General features: G+C 34.9%; 1 protein-coding gene across 1 annotated transcript in view; it reads right to left on the bottom strand.

The window, feature by feature from the left end:
- Positions 1–6,313, bottom strand: part of SULT1B1 (sulfotransferase family 1B member 1) — a 31,575-nt gene extending 25,262 nt beyond the window's left edge. Inside the window, exons 1-3 of the mRNA XM_050791421.1 lie at positions 6,046–6,313; positions 5,645–5,773; positions 628–725 (exon numbers count right to left, since the gene is read on the bottom strand). Coding sequence (XP_050647378.1) covers positions 628–725; positions 5,645–5,773; positions 6,046–6,193 — 375 coding nt within the window. The 5' untranslated portion in view covers positions 6,194–6,313. The remainder of the gene's footprint in view (positions 1–627; positions 726–5,644; positions 5,774–6,045) is intronic.
- Positions 6,314–19,072: the final 12,759 nt, after the last annotated feature.

Here is a 19,072-nt window from a genome sequence, read left to right on the forward strand (position 1 = left end):
TAACTGAGATCAGGAACAAAATGGTATCAGAACAAATCCTGCAGCCATTAAAATAATAATGAGTATAATATGAACAACTTTTCATTCATAAAGTCAACAACTTAAGAAAGTTTCTTACACATCACAAATGATCAAAAGTCAGATAAGAAAAAACACATAATCTGCATAGCACTGTAACTATTAAAGCAATAGAATTTGAAATATAAAATTTCCCCCAAAGCAGATAAGCAGGAACAAATGTTTCACCAAGGACTTATACCAAATCTTCAAATAAGAGCTCACATCCTTAAGTTCAGTTTTTACAGAAGGCCTGACGATCTATGGAGAGTTGGGAAATAAAAGTAGCAATATTGTGCTGAGATTTTTGATTCTGTTGCTGCTCAACTTCGGAAAACTTGAGTATATAAACTCAGACTAAAACTTAATTTTTAATGGAAATATTTCAATGTAGCTCAGTTTTCATGGTCACAAGTAAATGACTTCTGAAGATTTACATACAATGTGAGTGGGTATAGATTGTTGCAAGTATTTGGTTAAACAAACAAAAAAAATTTTTTTTAGTAAACTATGTGAGTGGGTAAAGGGATAGGGTCACACTAAAAAATTGACTTGGAGTCTGGAGTATACCTTGCAATTGTTCTCCCAGAAAGACTTAGGAAGAAGATCAGTTGGTAGATGTGTTTTCACAATCCGGGGTGATGGATTCTTCTCTAATTGTTCTATACCTAGAAATTTAGTTTAAGTATACAGAAATATTAGAGTCTCCAGAAAGGCTACGTCTCCTTATTTTGCCAACCAGTTTTTCAAGACATTTTTGAGCATTATGTAATGCAGCTAAATTCTGAACCAATCACAGGCATTTCACCACATTACTAGAGTCTGTATTGTGTAACATTCAAGGGTACACATTCTGAGGTTAGTCACCATGAATTCAAATGCAGACTCTATCACTTAAGCAGTGTGAGACACTTTGAAAGTATCTCAGAATCTCTGTACTTCAGTTTCCCCATCTCCAAAACGAGAGATAGTAATACCCTCTTAAATAATTTGGAGTTTTATTGTACCTGTGCAATAAATGACTTTTTAAATGTTTTGTACCTGTGCAATAAATGACTTTTTAAATGTTTTCTTCATGCCAAAGAGATAATCAATAACTAGTAAGTCTAAAACTGGCTATTGTGTTGTATCAGATACTGTAGCATAGATGACATTAACTTTGAGTGTAATATCAGCTGTTGTATCTATATTTTCATTATATTCTATATGTGTCATATGTCTCTCCATATATGTATGGACAGGAAAAATGTGTAATCTTTAGTTATTAGCTTAGCTCTTTAAAGTCATACAACAAATATATGGTAGAACTTGGTTTCAAATTAAGGTCTTAAGAGAGATGATACATAAACTTCTTATGCATTCCTTTTTGTTCCACAGTATTACTTATACGCAGTCTAAACTCTGGAATACCTGATAATCTTAAATCATCTTGCCATCGCTGAATACAAAGGCAAACCCATGTAAAATTACATCTGACTCACTCATTGAAAGCAATACTTTGTTTTAAATGTTCATAATAATTCACTGCATATGCTAAGAAGTCATTCAGCCTATTACAACATTTTTCTTTTAATGTTCTATAAAACACATTTTGACTTAGTAAATTTTTAAATTATTTGTTTGTTTACTGTATGTCCTCATGTCCCTTCCCCAACCTCACTCCTAAACATAGACTAAAATGGAGATTTCATAAGAACAGAGATGTAACTTGTTTTGTTCATAAATGTCCATAGAGAACAGTGACTAGCACATGGTCAGTATGAAGAAGACTATTTAATGTCAGTAGAGACAGGTTTGGCAGACAGGAAATTAAAAAATGTGGAAATCCAAGTTAAATTTGAATTATCAGATAAATAGCAGGTTGTTTTTAGCATGAATATTTCCCGTAAAACATTTGAAAAGTGCTTGTATACTTAATAAAATTGATATTTATCTGAATTTCAAATTAATTAATTGTCCTGTATTTTATTTGCAAATATAAATGGCTGTAAACATAAATTACCGTACAACTCCACCAGGGATTTTACTATGCCTCTACTGATCTAGCAACTACAGTCAGTTTACCCAGCATATAAAAATGAGAAATTGTAATCTTCCACAACTCGTTATTACTTAATGGCCATGACATGAACTTATGTCTGTTTCTTTTAAGAAGTTTTTCTCACATCTGTTGTTCCCTGTTCCGCATTCAGCTTCCCTGAAAGAGTTCTCAATTTCCCGTTTTGCAATCATTTTGCCAAGTGAGTCTTCTAAATGAACCCTTTATATCCACAAGTATGAGTGTTAGCAATGTGTAAAGACAATAAAACTATCTATATTCACTCTCTAGAGTAGATTTATTTATTTATTTATTATTTGAGACAGAGTCTCGCTCTGTCCCCCAGGCTGGAGTGCAGTGGTGCAATCTCGGCTCACTGCAAGCTCTGCCTCCCAGGTTCAGGCCATTCTCCTGCCTCAGCCTCCTGAGTAGCTGGGACTACAGGTGCCCGCCACAACGCCTAGGTAATTTTTTGTATATTTTAGTAGAGACGGGGTTTCACCATGTTAGCCAGGACGGTCTCAATCTCCTGACCTCGTGATCCACCTGCTTGGGCCTCCCAAAGTGCTGGGATTACAGGCGTGAGCCACTGTGCCCGGTCTAGAGTAGATTTAAATGATGCAGTTTACCCTCATCCGCCTGCTGAACTCCAGCCATTCACTGTCAGGCAAAGCTGCATAGCCTCCCTTTCTATCCCCAATCCTGCCTTCCATCTATTATCCTTTACTCCCACGTCTCTGATTACTTTGGTTCTGTCACTTTTTCATTTCATACTTTCTATGGCTCTGAAGTCTTGCCTCACTCTTGAACTCATTTGGGTTCCTTGCTCCCAGCATAATCCCTCAGTTCCAAGCTTTCCAAGGATAGACATGTTTAAGAACATCAAGCCATAACATGGGCACGTTTAAGAACATCTCATCATAACCATTTGCTTTAAGAATCTTTGCAGTTTGCATTTTAAGTCCTTGACAAATGTAAGAGTAACAACTTTGTGAGAGTAACGGATTTGCTTTGTAATGCTAAGTAAAAAATGTTGAGTATTTATACTTGAATTTTAAGTTGAAATCTTGCTAAATTTCTAATTTTCTTTTAAAAATGTTTTTAGAGACAGAGTCTTGCTCTGTCGCCCAGGCTGGAGTACAGTGGTGGAATCATTGCTAAGTTTCTATGTAGTTTTGAAACATTTAAAATGGCTAAGATTTGCTGTATTTGTGAGCTTAATTTATTGGAGTATAAGTACTTGGGAAGGTTTGTCTTGGTCAGATAAAGTAAGTGCTCAAGGAAATGAAATATACTAATTATATAAATGCCACTCAAGTGTTTAAAGGAGCTTAATTAAATATAACTTGGATCAAATATTAAACTCTTTTTGTTGTATAAGTAAAATAATAATATTTATAAGCTGAACTTAATGGCTTAGGAAAGAACTGGGATTTTAGATTTGTAACTCTGAAAAATTGAATCTATTTTTTAAACAAAATGAAACAAAACAAAAATTGGCATTTGCTCTCTGACTTCTGGCAATGACATAGAAGGACTGACATCCTGCCAGTTGATCCGTCTCTGCCTATGGAAGTAACTATTTCAGTCAGTCTGCTGAGGGGCACCTCCATTACAGAAGAGGATTTGGATATTTCTCTTTACATTATCATACAGGTCTATCACGATCCTACTACTTATTTTTATCCCAGGATTCTAGCAGCATTAGACAGTCAAGCTTCACTTCTTGAATACCCCTCTCATTTATCTACAGGACACCATACTCTTCCATTCCCTCTTAGCTCATTTTTTTTTTCAGTTTCCTTTGCTAGCCGCTCTTTCTCTACCTAACTTCTGCATGTTGATGTTTTTCACAGCTCAGTCCTTCTCTTCTCATATTGCTCCACAGGCTTTCCCTGGGCAATCACATTGATTCCAATGTCCAATTATGCTGACATTGCCTAATGAATATATTTTAATAAGCTCCAAATACCATCATTTTAATTCACTATAATTTTAACTGATTATAATATCCAATGGCATCTCAAGGTTACCATTTCACAACTAAAATATTAATAACCCTACACCCAAATGTGTTCCTCTCCAAGTACTTTTCCTTGCAAGCAAATGGTTCCACAGTCCACTTGCTTGATGAAATAAAACTGTGTCATTCTTGATTCTTTCATTTCCTTCATATTTCCTTGACAGTCCATCAACAAGTCAAAAATATATCTTCTCTAGCATCCTCAATTCTGCCTCCACCAAGCAACTTGTGGAATCTTTGTATTTAAAACAACAACAAAAAACAAAAACCCTATAATTTTTCCTTGCATAAAACCCTTCAATGTCTTCCTCAATGTTCTTGGAATAAAATGAGAAAATATTTTAAGAATTACAAGTCCTACATGATCTATCCTAGCCTAATTTCCAATTGTTTTGCATCCCACTTTTTCCTTCTTTCATGGATCATTTTAGTCCCCAGGCTACATCAAGGTCTTCCTGGAATATGCTTTCCAGGACTATATCCTGGGATATTCTTTACCCAAGTATGTACTTTTTAAACTCAATTGGGAGTAGATACCCCTTGTTAAATTTAGACTAAAGCTGTCATCTTACACATTTTAAGTTTGGCTTAAAGGTTTCTCTATACATAGTGAATTGTAACCTAACTGGATGTGTAAACATATTACATTCTACCTTGTGCCAATCACCAAGTTTTGGCCAATTGAAGGTGGCCAACTCTTCAAACTGTGTTCAAATAAGTCAAACACTAAACTGTAACTAAGCCAGCTGTTTCTATATCTCAATTCTGTTTTCTGTGTGTCACATTCCTTCCTTCCGTAAACCATGTAGCTGTTCTGGAATCTCTGAGGCTATTTTGGCTCAAGAGGCTGCCTGATTTGTGAATTGTCCTTTGCTCAATTAAACTTGTTTACTTTAATTTGTCTAAGTTTTTTGCCTTTATTACTCATTTAAAGTAAGCTTTCCTATCGTTCGCTTCCACAGAACCCTATTCTTTGGCTGTGCAAGACTACTAACATTGACATACTGTTATTTACTTTTTAACATCACAATATTACTGTAAGCTCCCTATGATACAATATATAATTTCTAATCATTATGTATCTATACCATAGCACAGTGAATAATTCTTTACCAGCATTCCATAAATACTTGTGGAAGAAAAATTAATAGTATTAGTGAATTCTACGTTTTAAGAAAAGTTGCTCCTTGTTTATTAATTACAACAATGTCCTAAATTAGGAACTTACTGATCTAATCTGACAAATTCTACCCAACAAAAGTCAATAAGACAGAAAAAGTATTGTTTATTTTATCAATCAAATTTGTAATTGTTTTGTACAGTAAGACTCTCATCTTTGATATCATACCTGGATATACAACAGACAAAAATAAAGTTTCTTCATATTCCTCAGTTTTACATTGTTTTCCAGCTTCCATTTTATGTCACCAAATCTACTCCAGTTTCAGTGAAAGTCACACATACAATAATGCATATGCTGTGTAAATAATATTACAAAATAATAATTCCAAGTGGGTTAAATTTACCTGATATTCTTAATCCAGGGAGAGTCATTTCCAACATTGGAACTTTTTCGGTAATAAAACCTCGCTTACATTTTTCAATATCTCCATCATTTAGAATCATGTCTGTAATTTCACTAACCCAAGTAGTACCTGTGACAAAAGGCAACATTTTCAAAATAATTACCCAAATTGCACAGGAGAAGGGAGAAGAATCTATTGGAAACACTACCATTTTAACACATTCTATTACAAACTTAATTCCCCTTTCTATGCCCCAAATGCCAATTTTAATATACTAAAATAGGTGACTGCACTAAATGAATATTAACTTTATTTAGAATGATAATTATTTTATGGACAAGTTGATTTCCAAGAAACAAAAATCGAGGTCGGACTTGAATTTGTCAGGCCACAGAACTCACCTGATTTAGGATAAGTGGCTATCACAATGTCATCTGGTCTGCTATGGAACTGTTCAATTTTTTCCCAGTTGTTCACAAAAGCACAGGTCATGGGACAACCATGGACCAACTTCAGATCTTTTCGCAGAATATCTTTTGGGGAAAGCATCTTAATACCAGATTGTACAAATATATAATAGATTGACAGTCGTTCTGGAGAAATACAGAGAATAAAAATCAGAATCTGAGTAACTAATGTTGGTCTTAAGACACCGCAATTTGTCACAAAGTAAAATTGGCCTTTTACATTCTGGGCACATGGAGATCTAAGTACAAAGGGCGTATTTTGTGGGCATTAGGTGCAGTAGATTGCAAGAGCAGTAACTGGCTCCGTGACAAGCAGGACAAAGGTCTCTAGTGGATGTTTTGGAAAGAAATGAAACTGCATCTCTTTCTTTGAGTTAAAATGCATGTTTCACAGAAATATGCCGTAAACAATCTGAACAATCTGGACTTAAGGCAAAATAAATCCACCGTTCATTATTAAGACTTCAGCTATACTTCATTTTTCCTTAAAGAAAATTTGCTGTCATTCTGACCTTTGATCTTCAGTTTGTAATTCATCTTCTTTCTTTGTCTGCTTCTAAGATTATTTTCTTTATCACTTATTTGGAGCAAGTGGATTATAATGTTGCTAGGTGTGGTTATTTTCGTGTGTGTGTGTGTGTGTGTGTGCGCGCGCACTCACATGCACATTTTAGCTCTATAGAGCTTCTTGGAATTGTGAGTTTATGGTTTCCATCAATTTTGGATAATTTTCAGCCATTATTTCTTCAAATATTTTTTCTCTCCCTCTCTCCTTCTGAGACTATAATTACATATATATTAGACCATATGAAGTTGCCCACAGCTGAGAGATTATCTATTTAGTTTTTTAAAAGGCTTTTCTGTGTGTTTCATTTGGGATATTCTCTCTCGCTATGTCTCTGTAATTACTAACCTTTTCTTCTGCAGTGCTTAATCTGTCCTTACTTCTTTCCAATATGTTTTATCTTGGGCTTTGTAGTTTTAGTCTCTGAATGTTCAATTTCAATATGCGTATATTTTTTATTCTCAATTTTTTAAGCATACTAAATACAATTCTAATGATTTTTTTCTTTGTTAACAGTAACATCTGCATAGTTATATGTTGTTTTCAGTTGACTGGTTTTTTTTCTCATTATGGTAGTCTTTTTTCTCCTTGTTTACATGTCTGATAATTTTTTTATTGGATGCTTGGTGCTCCTGTTACTTCTGCTTGCTTAGAAACTGTCATTGATAATTTTTTGCATCAACCTGACTGTGCCATGGGGTCCCCAGACATTTGGCCAAACACTATTCAGAGTGCTTCTGTATTGGTGTTTTAGGACTAGATTAATATTTAAATTAGTAGACTGAGTGATTATCCTACCTAAGGGGGTGATCTTCATCCAATTAGTTGAAGTGTGAGTAGAGCAAAAAGCGTGATGCTCCTAGGAGTGTTCCTTCTACCTAACTGCCTTTGAGCTTTAACGAAAACATCGTTGTTTTTTGTTTGTTTATTCCTACCTGCAGATTCAAACTGAAACATTGCTCTTCCTGGATCTCCAGCCTGCCAGCCTTTTGACTAGAGCTAAACCATCAGCTCTCCTGGGTCTCCAGTTTGCCTGCTCACCCTACATATCCTGGAATATGCCTGCATACCTACCTCTAAAATAATGTCATATATGTGTGTGTTCAAAGGCAGTCAGACAGGAAGAATTCCTCTTTACCTCCAGGAGAGTCACCCTTTTGGTTCTATTCAGCCTTCAACTGATTGCATGAGCCCCATCCACATTAGGGAAGGCAATCTGCTGTACTCAATCTACCAACTAAAATTTTAATCTCATCTAAAAACACCCTCACAGACACACACACACAGACACACAGACACACACACACACACAGACACACACACACACAGACACACACAGACACATACATGCACATTAGGTAATGTTTGATCAAATATCTGGGTTTCCCGTGGCCCCATCAATTGGACACATAAAATTAGCATCACAAAGATCTACTCATTATTTATTTTTTCCATTTCGTTTCCACTGAACTTTGTAAGTAAAACCATAGCCTTGCTTTTAATAATGGTTTTCATTTTACATCAATTTTATTTTATTTTACAATTTATAGATTCCTTCATAATTGGTGTTCCATTTATTTCTTAAGACCTGTTAATTTAATAACATAGAACACGTTTACTATTGTATGGATAGAAAGAATTTGAACTTATTGCAGCATAAATTGCATAATATCTTAGAGGAAATTGTATTGCTTCTAGTAAAATAACTTTAAAAATTGCCAATCAAAAATTCTTAATTGATTAAGCATAACAGTTTCTGGTAAATATTTTGTAAGTAATTTGTGAACCCACAAACAAAACTCACTAACTTAACAGCTAGCTGGAGCTTAAACTAGTTTACCTAACATTAATTTGTACAGAAAGAGGTATGCTTTTGACTAGGAAGAACATGTTATGATAACAGCCTTGTATTTCAAAGCCAACTCCTTCACCATCACTACCCTCATCAACACACACACACACACACACACACACACAAATCTAGGAGGAAGAAATTTGGGCAAACATTTTTTCATTTTATATTGTAAGACATGTATTACATGCGATATTTTTATACACTGTCATTCATATGTTTCACACAAAAATGCTGTGTTATTTTGTTTTTCCAGTAAAAGTCATTATTCAACAATAGGTTTGTCCTGAAACATGTAGCATCTTATGCTACAAATAGAGTGAAAATTAATAAAAATATCTTGAATTTTGCATTTTCATACTGTTTATTGAGTAATGGAGTTGTAGGCCTCAGAAATCTGGAATAGAAGATATTAATGGAGGAGCAGTCTCAAAATAGATTAGACACTGACAAGTTTAGAGCATTTGAGGCCCTGGGGCAAGGATGCCAATGACAGCTGAGTGAATGGAGCCTTTTAGGAAAATTATATTAAATATTTATCTTCGACATGCTTCTTAGTTATCCTCCATTTCCAGTAAAATGTCAGGTAGTCTTTGTAATATTTTGTTAGTGGAGATAGTCTTGTAGAAAATATTCTCCAGCATGAAATACTGTGGAACATGTTAGCAGCTCAAGAAAGGAACAATTAATGTGGATGGTCAAGGAGTCAGCAAAAGGAGGAATTTGAAAGAAAAGAAAGCAAGTCTGTAAGTAGTGTACTTGGGATGAAGTTTGCATTGAATAAATTGAATGAAGAAATGAATGAATGATGAGATTTCCACTTCTCACCCAGAATCTTTTGATATCTCGAGAATGGTGCCCCTTCTCTGTTTGGATATAAAGGAATGAGTACCCACAGGAGTCAACATAGTACATTCAGATATCAGACTTGATTTCCACAGGATAAATGAAATAGCTCTTTCTGAAACATTTTATTTTATTAACTTCTTAACAAGTTGTTTCTTCCCAAATTATCTAAAGGTAAAAATCAATGGTACACCTCATTTCAAAAATTTTCTATTCTGAATTAATTGAGAAAAATAAATGAGTCTCTATTCATTGGCTCCAGAATGTAATGTTTAGTAGCAGTATAACTTTGCTTATCAACTCTTATAACGCATACATATTATGCGAAAGTGAAAGAATATTGATGGAGCCGATACCTTTTTCATACTGTCTACTAAAATTATATAGACAAATTTATTCCCCATGTAGCAAGTAGCTTATATTATATATTTATAGCATCATTTCTGGTTCCATTTCATGTCTTGGTTCATCCTTTGCCTTTTCTTTATTTATTCATCTTAATTTAACTTGTTCTATTCTTTTATATGAATCCAATTGATTTACAACTTCTATTCAAATTACAGTCCATGTACAAGCCCCATGTGTTATTGGCCTTATCGGAGAGCTTGTTAGAAATGTAATATCTCAGACTTCAACCCAGAAGCAGAATCTACATTTTAGTAAGATCCTCAACTAATTTGTTTGCACTTAAAACTTGAGAAAATGACTTTAAACTACCTTTAATTATCTAATGATACAGGGTGCATGTAAATGATTTATCAAAATGAATTCAGTGTCTTTTAAAACAAATTGTGTTGATCGTGCTTCTTCGTGTATATGATCTCTAATCATTACCTACCCTGAAAAGATCAGTCTTACTTTCATTCTGTGGATAAGATTAGGAAACAGATCTTCAGAGGCCCTGCTCAAAGAAGCACAGAAAAGGAGTGGCAACCCAGGGATAGACTTTAGTTTGTCCAGCTCTGTTCAGGTGATCATACTGAAAATTTACTGTAGGCCCAACCCAGAGTCAAAAATGTCTGTGATTTATCTCATTCAAACAAGAGTGTTTACAAATTGGAAGGGATTTTTGCTTTGACAATGAAAATCCCCTGTGACAAAAAGGTCAGGCTCTTCATGCTGTAAAAATGTTGCTGGAGAAGAATAGAATGAGTAAGAAGATGAAAATAAGGCAACTGATTGTGAATATATGCTAGTCACCTCTGGAAAGTGGGTGTGTCCAATACAGGAAGCTACAGGGTATTAGGCATGAACTAGCATTACCTCGTTATGACCAGTGGATAAATGATGAGTTCTGAATTATATGGGGAGAAGGGTATGGAGAGGAGGACTGGAAGATATCAAATAATTGATATAATTAAACTAGATATGCTGAAAGATGATTTATGAATGACATTTGCTTTAAAATCTAAAAATTAGTTCATAAAATATTTTAAACTCTATTGGAAAGGAGCAGGCAATTTAAAGTAGTTGTAAATTATACATGGGATCTCAAGACTTCATATTTAAGATGAGCCATAGGCTGAAAATTAAAATGTCTAAAATTGACTTTAAGGAATATTAATGGAACAAAAGAGAAAAATAAAAAACAATGCCTGTTTTAGAAGAAACTGAGTCATTTAACATTAAAACTATATTTTTCTTTCAGTTAGAAAAAAACAATTTCTTCCATTTGTCATACCCTGGCAAAGTTTAGCTCTATCTGATACACATCAAATCCAGCTACTTAAATAAATGTAGTAAATGACATATTTTATATTCTGGAATGCACCTTAAAGGTGTGTGTATGTGCATATGTCTGCATGCATGCATGTGAGTGGGACTGGATGAAAGGTGGGAGCAGAGAAACGAAAACTTGAAAAAGATTTCTTTTTCCGTAAGTGGTTTACAGTTTCATGAGAAGACCTCCATTCCTTGCATGCTTCAGTTCCACTAAATGTAGACAACTAAAATTGAACATTGAAAGCTTCAGAGATGTTAGACAGCATAAACAACAGTTTTCTATAAGAAAATTGGAATTATGCCAAAGACTTGCTAATTATAAAATATGTTCAAAACAGAAATTGTTCTAAGGCACACAATATTTTGTGGGGGTAGGACAAAACTTCAAAGAAAGAAATTGAAAAGCAAATTTTACCTCACAATTTAATCCCTTTGTTCAGTTTTCATTTTCAGCCAGTGAAGCTGTTGTAGAGTAACCATGGGAAATGGCAGTGGTTCCGGGAGGGAATGGGGAGCCCAGGAAGGCTCCTGGCGCCAGGAAAAAAACAAGTTCAAGGTTTGATCTGAACGTAGCAATCACTGAGTTTACAGGCAGCTAAGATATAAAAAGGTTAAACTACCCACACCCACAATCTCACACACACACACACACACACACACGCGCGAGGCAAGCTCCACTGTTTCAACAGCTAGCAAAGCCAGGAAGACAGGAAATGGATCAGGGTGGTGGCCATAAGTCAGCACAGGCACAGGTTGTTTAGATTTTAAGCTGTCTGCAAGCTTCAAAGGGTCTGAGAAATGCAGAGGGAAAGAACATGAAGGGTTAGTGGATCAAAATTCTTGCTTCTCTATATCTTATAAGAATGTCTTCTAACAATTTTGGCCAACACAAAAATAAAAATTGGTTTTGCATGTTTGTGTGCATGTGTCAGTGTATGTTTCCATCTGGAATAAAAGTGAGTTTCTAATATCATTAAATATCAAACATATTAAAGATGAAATGATTTATTACTTTGGCACCTGAAACACAAATACTCTAATCATTTCCACAACTCTTGGCTCTTTCTTCTTTTGGTATGCAGAATCACATAGACAAGAAATGACTGGAAATCAATCCATTTGTTAAGAGCGCTCGTCTCTAACTTACACACAACTACAACCACCAAGTTCTTGCCCCTGAGTTATACCTATGAAGGCCTGGGAAAGCCAGGAAGACCAGAGGGAAAGTAGCACATTCCTTTGGACCATCAGTTTAACTTTTAAATTTATTAAAGAAATGTAAAGCATGTTTTCTTCTTAAAAGATGCTGCCAACAGATTCCTAATCTTTGCCAGCCAGGGTTGTTTTATTTTCATTTTGTAAAGAGGGTGGAAGTGTATTACAGAGAGAATACAGAGAAAAGGGGTTTATGTGCACCTATTATAGTTGTATTTTTTTGCCCTTATGGGGAAGCACTATGCCTCCAAATGAATCCGGAACAGGCACATGGAGGGCATTGAGACTGTCATATCTCTCTTTGATTGAGAACCTGAAATGTTTGACTTTTCTGAGATGCCCTAGCTTAGAAAGTTAACTTTCTAAACTAACTTGTTTATTTTCTAAATATGATTTTGTGATTTTATAAACTAGGATTTTCTTTTCTCCTTTTGATGACACATAAAGCCATTGGCTCCCACAGACCACCTCCCCTTCCTACCAGCCTTCATGCAGTCAACTGACACATTCCACAGACGTAGAGTCTGTATAGGTCAACTTTCTGCAGTAGTGAACACTGAAAACAAAAGCTGAACAAATTATATTTTCATTTGAGTATATAAATCTGCTATTGAAAATTATTTTACAGTGTAAATTTACAACCAATTCAATAGGCAAGACAATAAAATACATTCAGACAGCCTGAAATCTGACAAATTTTGGAAACCTGTGGAATTGTACCTCAGGCTTCCTTAAGTAAACTTATCCATGAACAAGGTGATTATTCTAACCCAGCCACAATTTGTGAAGATAGGAAAACACACTGAAGGCAGTGGGAGAGGACTAGTGAGCAAGAGGATGGGCTATAGCACAAGCCCTGGGTTTTAAATCCCAAACACAATCATTAACCAGCCTTGTGAGAGGGACAGAAAATTTAGCCTCTCTGTGCCTCCATTGCCCCACTGGGAATAACAGCATCTTCTTTCTACAGTTGTTTCAGTTGTCTCCTTTTTCTTTTGAATGTGAGAAAATACATACAACATAAAATTTACCATCTTAATGAGTTTTAAGTGTACGTTCAGCAGTGTTAAGTATATTCACACTACAGTGCAATCAATCTACAGAACTGTTTCATCTTGTACAACTGAAACTCTATACCCATTAAAGAACAACTTATCCTCCCTCTGATCCCTGGTAACCACCATTGTACTTCTGTTTCTATAAATTTGATTCCTCAAAATACCTCATAAATGTGTAATCAGAATGTATTTGTCCTTTTGTAACTGGCTTATTTCATGTAACATAATGTTCTTAAGGTACATTCATGTTGTAGCTTGCATAAGATTGTTTTTTCCTTTTTAGTACTAAATATTTTACAGATACTATAATTCTTAAAAGTAATAAAATAAAGTGGATACTTGGGTAGCTTCTACCTTTTGGTTATTGTGAATAATGCTGCTATGAACAGGAGCATGCAAATTTTTTTTTATGAGATCTTGCTTGCTTTCATTTCCTTTGGATGTGTGCCAAGAACTAGGATTACTGGTAATTATGTTTTTAACTTCTTCTTCTTATTATTATTATTATACTTTAAGTTCTAGGGTACATGTGAACAACGTGCAGGTTTGTTACATATGTATACATGTGCCATGTTGGTGTGCTGCACCCATTAACTCGTCATTTACATTAGGTATATCTCCTAATGCTATCCCATTCCCCTCCCCACCCCTCCCCACAATAGGACCCCGTGTGTGATGTTCCCCTTCCTGTGTCCAAGTGATCTAAATGTTCAATTCCCACCTATGAGTGAGAACATGCAGTATTTGGCCATCAGTGACAGACTGGATTAAGAAAATGTGGCACATATACACCATGGAATACTATGCAGCCATAATAAAGGATGAGTTCGTGTCCTTTGTAGGGACATGGATGCAGCTGGAAACCATCATTCTCAGCAAACTATTGCAAGAATGTTTTTAACTTTTTAAAGAAACCACCATACTGTTTTACTTGTCTATATCATTTTACATTCCCATCAACAATGCACAACAGTTCCCATTTGTCTACATACTTGTTTTGATTATTAAATGAGTTAATATAAATATTGTGCTTAGAACATATCCTATCCATCACATTCTTTCAAAGAAATTTAGTCATTATAATTAAAAGTTTGTTTAAAATATAGTGTTTATTGTTACGGAGATACAAATGAGCTGAAACCTTACCATCTGTCCTGTGAGAAAGCCCTATATCTGATTATTCTAGCAGCAGCATATGAGATACAATCTACAAAGCTTAAAGGAAACAGTAGAATTTTTAAAAAGTATATTTAATTTTCATGGGTCTATACTACATTATATGCTAATATCTATAGAGTATCTATGAAGTTTTAATACATGCATACAATATGTAATAATCTTTTGCAACCCAAAAGAGAGAATCAAGTTTAGAATGAATTTAAGGACAAGCAAATTCTAGCAAAAAATGTTTAAATTACTTAATTCTTACTTGGTGTGAAATTTAAAATCATCTTGGAAGATGAGTTGTTATATCATAGAGTCATAGGGAAGAAAATGGTGAGGCTTCATGCTGCAGATATGGACCATGCTGTCTGGGCAGAAAAGAAATATGTGTCGTTATGCAAGGACACTAGAAATTAGGTCAACTGCATATCTCAAATACATACAGCAAAAATAAAGCCCTAATGAAGAAATTTCTCTTACAATAATTAGGCTTTTGTTATTTTTGTTTACTTATTTGATTTCATTTAAAATGTAAAAGTAGTATCTGTGTGTACATGTGCAGAGATGTGTTAAAATCAAGCAACACTTTATAAAAAGGAATATAAATCCTGGTTGTTGTTATTTTTTTTTTAATGAGAATAACATTGAACACTTGCTGTACTACACTGATGTTAACTTAATAAGGTCTCCTTATTTGTGTGGAATTGTAGGGTTTATTCATGAGAAAAATAATCTTCCATCAGAGACTCTTGGAAACAAATTAATTTCTCTTTAGAAAATATACATATTGAGCTTTCATTAAAAAATAAAATTTCAATAAACTGCTGCAATGCACACCTACATGGTTTTATTTATATAAGAAAATAACCTTAGAACAAATTAAGAGATTTGAAAGAAGAAAATTGACTGTGGAACCTATAAGAAGCTCAAAATTAGATTTACAGTGTCACTTAAACAATGTTACTATCAACAATGTTCCCACGCTGGAAAAATATTATAAATATATCTAAAAAAAACTAACAAACTGATTTATGTGCAACCTTTCAGCAACATCAGGAAACTACCCAAAAGGCCTCCACCTGGTAGCTATGCATAGTCTTTGGCAAAATTGTGAAAATTGTGAACATTTATGTTTAGGGCTTCTTATGACAAATAAACCAGTGAAAACAATATTGCATTTTTAATCCATATATTCATAAAAGCCAGGGTTCTCAAGATATTGTGCTGACAAAGAAAGGAAGTGAAATTGATTGGGAGTTTAATCTGATGTTTATTATTCTTCAATTCATGCCAAATTTTTAAAATATACTTAGTGCAAAGGCATTTCCTTAACTGATTGAAACAGTTTAAAGACATTTTTCCCTTTATGTTTCTCATTTTAAAGCTGGTCTTTTAATTTTAGAGTAAATATAATAACACAGAAGGAAATATTACATAGATTTAAAGAAAAGATACAATGTTTCAAAAAATATTATTCTTGAACAGGTCATTTGAGCTATGCCCCTTAACTTTTCTTCTCTCCTTTCCTCGTGCCTACAGTCACATTTACTTTCATCTCTAATTAGAGAGATTATCTTCAATATTAACTTTGAACAGGGCTGACATTAAGTCTGGAGTTGCAAAAACTCATGCCTATGAATAGGGTGACCCATCAGTTATCATCCGAACCAAGATATTTTGGGGAATAAAGAAGAGGCTATGAATAATTATGTGGTGACAAAAGATGTAAACTGGGCCTCAAACTGGGAGGATGGGTTACCCATACATTCATGGAACATTCATGAAACAGTTTGAGATTAAGAAAAGTAATAGCTCAAGCAAAACAATAAAGCAACAAACTGATACATGGTCTCCATTTTGGGAGAAAAATATGGTAATAATATGGAGAGGCTAAAGTTCAGCATATTCTTTTTTTATTATTATTTTCTTTCTTCTTTTTTATTTTTTTTTTTTATTTTACTTTATGTTCTAGGGTACAACTGCAGGTTTGTTCCTTTTTTTTTTTTTTTTTTTTTTTTTTTTTTTTTTTGAGACGGAGTCTCACTCTGTCCCCCAGGCCGGAGTGCGGTGGCGCCATGGCTCACTGCAAGCTCCGCCTCCCGGGTTCAGGCCATTCTCCTGCCTCAGCCTCCTGAGTAGCTGAGACTACAGGCGCCCGCCACCACGCCCGGCTATTTTTTTTGTATTTTTTAGTAGAGACGGGGTTTCACACCATGTTAGCCAGGAAGGTCTTGATCTCATGACCTCATGATCCGCCCGCCTCCGTCTCCCAAAGTGTTGGGATTACAGGCGTGAGCCACAGCGCCCGGCCATGTCCAGCATATTCTTGTCATGAAGACAACAGGGCAACATTTTAAAGATTTAGATTCTTCATGAGAAGTGTGCATACAGTAAGTGTTTAAGTGTTGATAACCAAGCACATGCACCAGACGAACACTTTTGTATGGCACATGACGAGGTGCAGTTTGCAAACTTTGACATAAGGTATTAGTCACATAAAAATTCTACTTAAATGTACATAGGTTACCTGGAAACCACGTTATTAATTAACTAATTAAACTCCAAATCAGTATTGAAAAGCAACCTAGAGAAGAGATTCTTAAATTTTAGAATGCTTCAGAATCACCTTGAAAACTTAATAAAATATGAATTCTGCTTCCCCCCGATACTCAGTGTTTTTGATTCAGTTGGTCTAGGGAGGAGTCTGAAAATTTGCAATTCCAACTTGTTCTCAAATGATGGTAAGCTACCAGTTTGAGGACCATACTTAGAAGCACAAATAAAAAAAATCACTCTTGCTTCAAAGATTTCTATGGTTAATTCATTCATGAATCATTCTTTCATGTATTTGTTCATTCAGTTACCAAATTTACCAGCTCCGAGATACTACATTAGGAAAAAAAGGCATTAGGTTTGTCCCTCAACTCATAAATAATAATTTATTGTCGGCATTCTCAATCTCTTAATAGCTCAAATTTTACCTATGAGGAAACATATTCAGAGATTCTAAGGGATTTGGTTAAGATCTTATCAGTATTAGGTAAAAAGTCAGGCTCAGAAAACTACTTGTGACTTCTAAGTCATGTAGGCTTAACAAATAAAATGATACACAGAGAAGAGATTTTTTAAAGACTTAAAGATTCACAGTGAATGCATTTCTTTCTCTATAGTTGGTCCTGAATGCATATCATCCAGTCTACACAGAAGTATTTAAGAAGTTTGGATTCTTTCAACATCACTAAATTTCTAGGAATTTAAAAATATATATATTTAGAGTTGACTAAAAATGAGAAAGAATGTTTTTCCTAGTTTACTTTATAATTTGAGGACATTTGTTTTACTTTTCTCATCTAGAGACATGCATTTTAATATTAGAATGTGTAAATTTTCCAAATGTATTGGTTCATTTACCAGCAAATTCTACATGCATTTTTTTTTTCCAGTTACCCCTCTTCTGAATGTGTGAGTTCAAAGAAGCAGACATTTTTTAATGCAGTTATTTGCATCCATATAAGTTCCTGTCCACAGGGTTATAATTTTTCTCTTGTGATAGAAACAATGGTAAGATTCACATCGTTGACCTCCCTTGTTTCATCATAGCTCATCCACCTGAGAAGTCAGGGATTAGAATGAAGATGAATCTACTTGTCTCTCTGAAGTTGTGTTCCACTGACAGGTGTCACCAGAATGCTTTTTCTCATTTCCTTTTGCACAATTGAAGTCTCTCATCTAAATATTGATCTCCCTGTATGCCCTGACTTATCTTTAATGAGGAAGAAGGATGGTAATAGCAAAGGGACATTGTTAGATAAAGTAATATCCAGAATAAACAAAATTTTGACATTAGAAAATAAGTGAAATATTCAAAAGTAGGCTCATAGAATTTGGATCTTCCTTCTTTAGATATGTTCAGAAGAAAAGGAATCTATTTACTCAACACTAGCTCAGTGTCCTTTCATGGCAACACCTCTGACTTTTCCTCTTCATATACTGACTGTTTTCAAGATCCCACTTAGGGACACTATGTTGTGTGCTGTGATATGAAATTTACTTCCTGGAACTGTGAAGTGCACAATATGCACAATCATAAGTGCTGGTGTCAGAGGCTTGTGAACTAAAACTACTCCATCTTAAATAGGAACTAGGTAAAATAAGGCTGAGGTCTACTGGGCTGCATTCCCAGACGGTTGAGGCATTCTAACTTACAGGATAAGATAGGAGGTTGGCACAAGACACAGGTCATAAAGACCTTGCTAACAAAACAGCATGAAATAAAGAAGCTGACTAAAACCCACCAAAACCAAGATGGTGATTGATGAGAGTGACTTCTGGTCATCCTCACTGCTGTGCACCCACCAGCACCATGACAGTTTACAAATGCCGTAGCAATGTCAGGAAGTTACCCTATATGGTCTAAAAAGGGTAGGCAGGAATAATCCACCCCTTGTTTAGCATATCATCAAGAAATAACCATAAAAATGGGCAACCAGCAGCCCTCGGGGCTGCTCTGCCTATGGAGTAGCTACTATTTTATTCCTT

This window comes from Macaca thibetana, chromosome 5, assembly GCF_024542745.1.
Source record: "Macaca thibetana thibetana isolate TM-01 chromosome 5, ASM2454274v1, whole genome shotgun sequence".
NCBI classification, from domain to species: Eukaryota; Metazoa; Chordata; class Mammalia; order Primates; family Cercopithecidae; genus Macaca; species Macaca thibetana.